Source organism: Pyrus communis, chromosome 13 (assembly GCF_963583255.1).
Source record: "Pyrus communis chromosome 13, drPyrComm1.1, whole genome shotgun sequence".
In the NCBI taxonomy this organism is placed as follows: Eukaryota; Viridiplantae; Streptophyta; class Magnoliopsida; order Rosales; family Rosaceae; genus Pyrus; species Pyrus communis.
This window is the reverse complement of record NC_084815.1, coordinates 13,462,635-13,468,634: the sequence shown is the minus strand read 5'-3', so window position 1 is coordinate 13,468,634 and position 6,000 is coordinate 13,462,635. Positions and strand designations below refer to the sequence as shown.

General features: G+C 37.6%; 1 protein-coding gene across 1 annotated transcript; it reads left to right on the top strand.

Annotated features, from left to right (window-relative positions):
* Nucleotides 1-303: 303 nt before the first annotated feature.
* LOC137713188 (vacuolar protein-sorting-associated protein 37 homolog 1-like) lies at nt 304-3,027 on the top strand. The gene is made up of 7 exons (XM_068452456.1): nt 304-536; nt 833-1,060; nt 1,723-1,810; nt 2,101-2,140; nt 2,243-2,289; nt 2,384-2,504; nt 2,638-3,027. The coding sequence occupies exons 1-7, from the start codon at nt 517-519 to the stop codon at nt 2,799-2,801; spliced, it is 708 nt and encodes a 235-aa protein (XP_068308557.1). The 5' UTR covers nt 304-516; the 3' UTR covers nt 2,802-3,027.
* Nucleotides 3,028-6,000: the final 2,973 nt, after the last annotated feature.

Below are 6,000 nucleotides of genomic sequence, written 5' to 3'. Positions count from 1 at the left end.
CCCAAAATTTTAAAACAGTTGCAGTTCCCCTTTTTTTATTAAAGACGGATCATTTAGAACCCGGTTTCCCTTTTCGCTCATTTTGATGGATTTGTTTTAGCCATTCAGATCAAATCCGGTCCGCACCTGGAGTCCACAAAGTGCAGCCCGCACGTAGAAAACGCGCGCCCAACGAACACGTGAACACCAATAGTTTTGGGCTCCAGATAGGCCAAGTCGGCAGAATTGAAGAAGAAGTCGGTATCGAATCCAACAATCCATCCCCGACTCCAAGTCATCTTCTGCGATCTTTCCCATCTTCTCACACGTTTTCGACCACTTGCACAAAGCCACGCGCGAAATACAAAATCGTCGGAGGCGTAACCCTTTGAATTTTCTCTCGAACGTAACTGGACTGTTTAAGCTTCCAAATTCCTCCTCCTCCTCGTCCATCCAGTTCAATCTTTTCGTCGATTCGATTCGATTCCATTCCGTACCCAGCTTGATTGATCGGAGTCCTCAAGCTCTCCCAAAGCCATGTCCATGTTCAAGTTCTGGTAATTCTTCTCTTCTCGGTGTAATTTAGGGTTTTAAATTTGAACCGTAGCTCCGTTAATCCTAGGGTTAAATTCTGATTCCGGTGATTGATTTTACGGCGTTTTCGTTAATGGGTCGGTGTCAAAATCCCCAATTTGTTCTGCGAATTGATGGGTTTTGTTAGTGGAATCGGTTTGTAAAATCATTAGCGGAAATTGGAGCTTTCCGTTGGAGCTTTCGTAATCCAGTAATTTGATTGGTGATGCGTGTTGGAGAGGCTGAAGGTCTAAGTTTCTAACCGTGTTTACGTCCACAGGGGATCTCAGGAGGAACCTACTCAGCCGCGTCCGGAGGTTGGTACTCCTTCACAGTCATGGTACCCTCCATCTGTAGTTAGTTCTCCGACTTCTTCTCGCCCTGGGACGCCGAGTAGCACCTCGTCTAGCAGTATGAGTTACCAAAGGCCAACAGAAAGGGCACAGTCGGCGTTACATGTTTCTCCCGCCGAAGCTGCCGCTGTTATTTCCGTTCTGAAGGACAAGAGGTAAGGATAATGGTGCTGTCGGAATCTCATGATTACATAGTAATGATGATTTTTCTGTTTCGGAGCTGATCAACAATGTTCTTAGCTATAGCACACCTCATTTATCGGTTGTTACATATCAACTTGTCACTTCTTTTGTTTCAGATTGTACATTAAAAATTGGAGATGATTGTGGAGTGAATTTTAACTGTACTTGTTGTTTGTCTAGGGTAGTTGGTAGTTTTGTTTGAACTCGTTCTTGTAAAAACAAAACTCAGAACTGTTAGATATACTGAAGAATGTTGAAAAGAAGTTGGTGACTGAATACGAGAAAAAAGAAATTTGTATTTACTTTAGGCGTAAGCCCAAGCTTAGAGATTACATTTTACCTATCAAGATAGGATCTGTTTACTCAATCATTGTTTTAATCAACCTTTGAAAGAGCATATTTGTCCAATGAAATGTTGTCCAGTAAGTGAATTTGTTATTTCTTAATGTATATGATTGAGAGATTCATGTTCTCAAAAACATTTATAATGCTATGTAACTCTTAGTTTTTTGGTTTACGTCTTAGTATCTCGAGTATGGCAGATATAACTCTCCCAGATCATATGTAATTCTTATCAAATTTTTGTCAAATAACTAGTAACTAATCATTATGTTTTCCCTATTAATGTGATCAGTGTTGAGGACCTACGGAAGCTTTTGTCTGACAAGAATGCATACCAGCAATTTTTTCTTTCGCTCGATCAGGTCAAAATTCAAAATGATGTAAGTTTGAACTTCACTTTTTCTGTCGTACCCTTTCTGTTTAAGGTTCAACTGCTGATGCACACCCGCACATTGATCTTAGTAGACTCAACACTTTTTAATTTAGCAAGCTCTTAATGAACTGTAATTTCTGTCTTGCTTTGGGGCTACACCATATTTATACTTGGATTGGAAGTTGGTCTCCTAACAAGCTATTAACATGATGTTGAGTTTCTTTGTTCGAATACTTTAGTTTCCGGACATATCTTTATTCTGTTCTTTCTTTTTGTTTCTTCTACTGACCACATCAGCTAAGAGAGGAGCTACGGAGGGAAACACTGCAGTTATCCAGTGAGTTCTCTGTTTCAGTATCTGGCCTATTTTAATTATATTTGTCTCCTGCTATTGGATTATACATGGGAAAACAAATTATAATTTTATTTTATAAAACAGGGGAAAACTTGGAAAAAGAACCGCAGATGGTGGAACTTAGAAACCAGGTAAGCTTTTGCCAATGTCTTGCTTCTCACAGTAGTAGCAAAATCGTTGTTTTTGATCTTGTATCTTTTTCTCCTTTATCTTTTGTGGTCACAGTGCAGAATAATTAGAACAACAGAGTTGGCTGCTGCTCAGGAGAGGCTAAATGAACTCGAGAGAAAGAAAGAAGAAACGTTGAAGCTATGTTCCCCGTCTTCTCTTCTTCAAAGGCTTCAAGGCATGTAGTAACGATAATATGAAACTGTACAGTAACTCAGTATTCTTGTGTGCCTTATTAGTCATCAATATCATGCATGCATGAATCACAATCAATTTTTTTGGTATATGAAATTTTTTTTCCGTGCATGCAGAATCGATGAATACAACGGAGGAGGAATCTGAAGCTCTGCACCAGCAGCTCCTCGACAAGGAGGTTGATCTCGGGGCTTTTGTGGAAAAGTACAAGAAGCTTCGTACCACTTACCACAAGCGAGCGCTTGTTCATCTTGCCGCAAAAACATCTTCAAAAGGGTGAACATATCACCTTAGTAACTTGTATACATTTTAGTGGATACTTCATTGAAAAGGTCGATAAAAAGTACCATGGTGATCGTTGCTTATTCGTGTATAATTTGAGCATCTATTTGCCCTATCACATTAATATTCAATTTTTATAGTAATTCTGTGTATAAACATTGTTGTTTTCTCACGTGGACATCCAAGGCTTATAAACTTTGTTCGAAATAGTGTGAACAGTAAAACTCAGTTTAAGCTTCCCAAAGTAGAGTTCATTTTTGTTACGATGTTTACTTACCTAGAATGAGTATTGAAATTATCCGGAATTAGATTCCAAATTCAAATCAAAAGAAATACGTGGTCTCGAATCAAAATCCGGAGTTCAATACTTGAAAACCTAGGCACAATTTTTACTTTACAACACCGTCTGGTTTCCTATGCTACTAATATATCCACCAGCATGTGAACCTGATTTTCCTTTGAAACTAAGGCTGCTGAAAGCCCTTTCAGACACTTCATTATCCTCAGAATGCCTAATCAACCTTTGTTCAAATCCCTTGAGTGTAGCACTACCTCATTGGGATGTATTTCAGTGATTTTCTTTGTTCATCATAGATAAACTAATTAGCAAACTCTCTACAATCCTCTTATTTGACAGTTCTTCACCATACATCTTCATTTGCTTTACTAAAGCAAACAATCTGGCCAAGTAATCAGATAGAGATTCATTATTCGTCATTCTAGCATACTCAAAATCATGATGTATACCTTGTAATTTCACTGCCATGACTTGAGAATCACCTTTTGTAAAGTCTAGACTTAGTTGTTTTGGCTTTCCTTGTCAATCTTGTAATTATGTACCACACATGCTCTTTAGATCAATATTCCTTATATTAGACTTTAGTATACTTGGTTCTAAAGTCTGGGTTATGGAAGATCAAAGTGCAAATAGTGTTGCCTCAACTCAAGTACGGTTTGTACATGCATATACATTTCATGTTTAAATTCTTATGCATTCTTACTAGTGAAGTTGTCTTGTAATTACTCGTTGTTTTCATGCTTTCTGGGCATGCAATTTAAGGCAGCCCACATGGACTGACTGACACGTTTTATACGGGTTAAGTTTTTCACCATTGATTTGCTCATATTACTTTTACATTTGACGAGTGTCTTTTTGTACTCTTGTCTACAACAATCAAAAGTTTTTGTTTAATAGGGTTGGAGGATTTCATTTCCTCCTTGGTGCGAAAGATTTTTTTTATTATTTTTTGTTTAGACAGTGTCTTTATTTTTTTTCTCTCCAACTCAGATCTCCTAGGAGCATCAAGCATTTTCTATGTAAAGTTCTTCATTGAATATTTATAAAACTATCCATGAAAATGCTTGCTTAAATCTTCTTAGAAGCTCATTTGTTCTGGGTTAGATAAATTGCATTTTCAAGAGAGTGGCGTAAGCTCTTCAAGCCTCTAATTCTTGTTTCTGTGAAATCCTAGCTACATACACTTTTTGATGTCTTATATCTTGTGCTAACTCACCCACATAATCTCTAAAAAAGGATTGCATTGTCCATGATCTAGATCTTAGTTTCAAATCTTCATAAAGACCTTTGTTTGGATTCTAAGTTAGTTTCTTCTTCCTTCAATTGTTAAACTAGAGAAACTGACTTGTGATCATTTGAATCCACATATCATATCATCCTACATAGATTGTGTTGGTCTCAGTGCCACAAGGAAATGAGCTCAAGGGATGGAGATGCTCTCTTGTGAAGACTGAAGACTTCTCCACCTCACGCAAATAAGGCTGCACATAGGTATAAAGCTGTTCGTTAGAATAGATTTAGGAATTAAGCTTGTTGTGGTACTTTGTATGAAGCTTATTTGCACTAGTGGATTGGACTATGTGAAGTCCCCAATTTTGTAACCCAGTTAGGGGTTTTTCCGGTCAAAACTTGTTGTGTTTACTTCTTCATAACTTGCATGCATATCTAGCAAATTACTAGTGAATATCTCAAGCTATAATTGTTGTTTGAGAAGTGAACTGATTTGTGAATCTGTTCTTGCTTGTGATTTGCTCGTAAGAGATATCTGGGTAGTTATTGACCAGTCGAACGTACTAGTCTATTAAGTTTAATTCTTGGAATTGTGATTCTCGTAACTGAGAAATTCATATATAGCTGACTAGTTCTCTAACAAGCCAACCTTTCAGAGTTTAACTTCTTTGCGTTCTTCTTAGTTTGTACTTGCCCACATATCTAGTTTATTATCATATGTTTCACGCGTTATATAATCCATTATTTGATGTGGGTTTGTGCTCAAGTTTGCACCGCATTATTATGAAATAAGAACTGTATTATTGTTGACTAGGTTAACTTGTAGCAAACTAAGTTTATTCATTGGATTTGTATGTGTTTAATTAATGAATCTATACTTAGTTGATAAGTTGGTTTGGCTAGTCAATCCATCACAGTTTAGTTTATAATTGCAGGATATTTTACCTGGTACCAATTTCACCTTTGAACTCCTGCTTTAGTACATCGCAAGCATCCTTAGCTATCTCCTCATTTGCAATTCTGGGGGATATTTCATCACTCATTGTACTTTGAATCAACCCCAGAGCTTTTGCATCCCTAGAAATAAGATCCTATGCAACAATTAGCTGCTTCTCATCCATTTGCTTCTCATATGAGGGACGTTTATACCCATTTTCAACAAAACCCCATAGATTGTGGGATTTAAAGATGGTCTTCATTCTAATGCACCAAATTTCAAGCTGACACTAGTGAAGATTGGAGCTTGAAGATCAGCTCTAGAACCAGACATTTTGTTCTTCGATGTACTTTAGTCCTTCGTTGAAAACTCAAAGAACACTTTGTGAACACGAAAGATTCCTTGAAACAAGAAACCAGAATAACGTGTACAAAATAATATTTTTGTGTTTATGATTTTGGGGTTACGATCTTTCTCAAATTTGGTCCTCTGATTCTATCTTCGTAGGGTGTAGGTTTGTGGACGAGTTGTTGATCCAAAGGGCCGTCGGGGCTTGATCTAAGGATGAACAGTTGATGAACGGATCTTCAAGGGGGCGTTGGGCTTGATCTTGAAGAATGGGTGTATGGATTTCTTCAAGGGGATTTTGGGCTTGATCTTGAAGGTTGATGGATGAGCAGATCTTCAAGGGGTTTTTGGGCTTAGTCTTGAAGAACGATTGGATGTGTGGAT

Coding starts and splice junctions, on each gene's coding strand:
- LOC137713188 (XM_068452456.1), top strand. CDS start 517: ATGTCCATGTTCAAGTTCTG. Junction 537..832: donor ATGTCCATGTTCAAGTTCTG/GTAATTCTTCTC, acceptor TTACGTCCACAG/GGGATCTCAGGAGGAACCTA. Junction 2,290..2,383: donor TGGTGGAACTTAGAAACCAG/GTAAGCTTTTGC, acceptor TTGTGGTCACAG/TGCAGAATAATTAGAACAAC.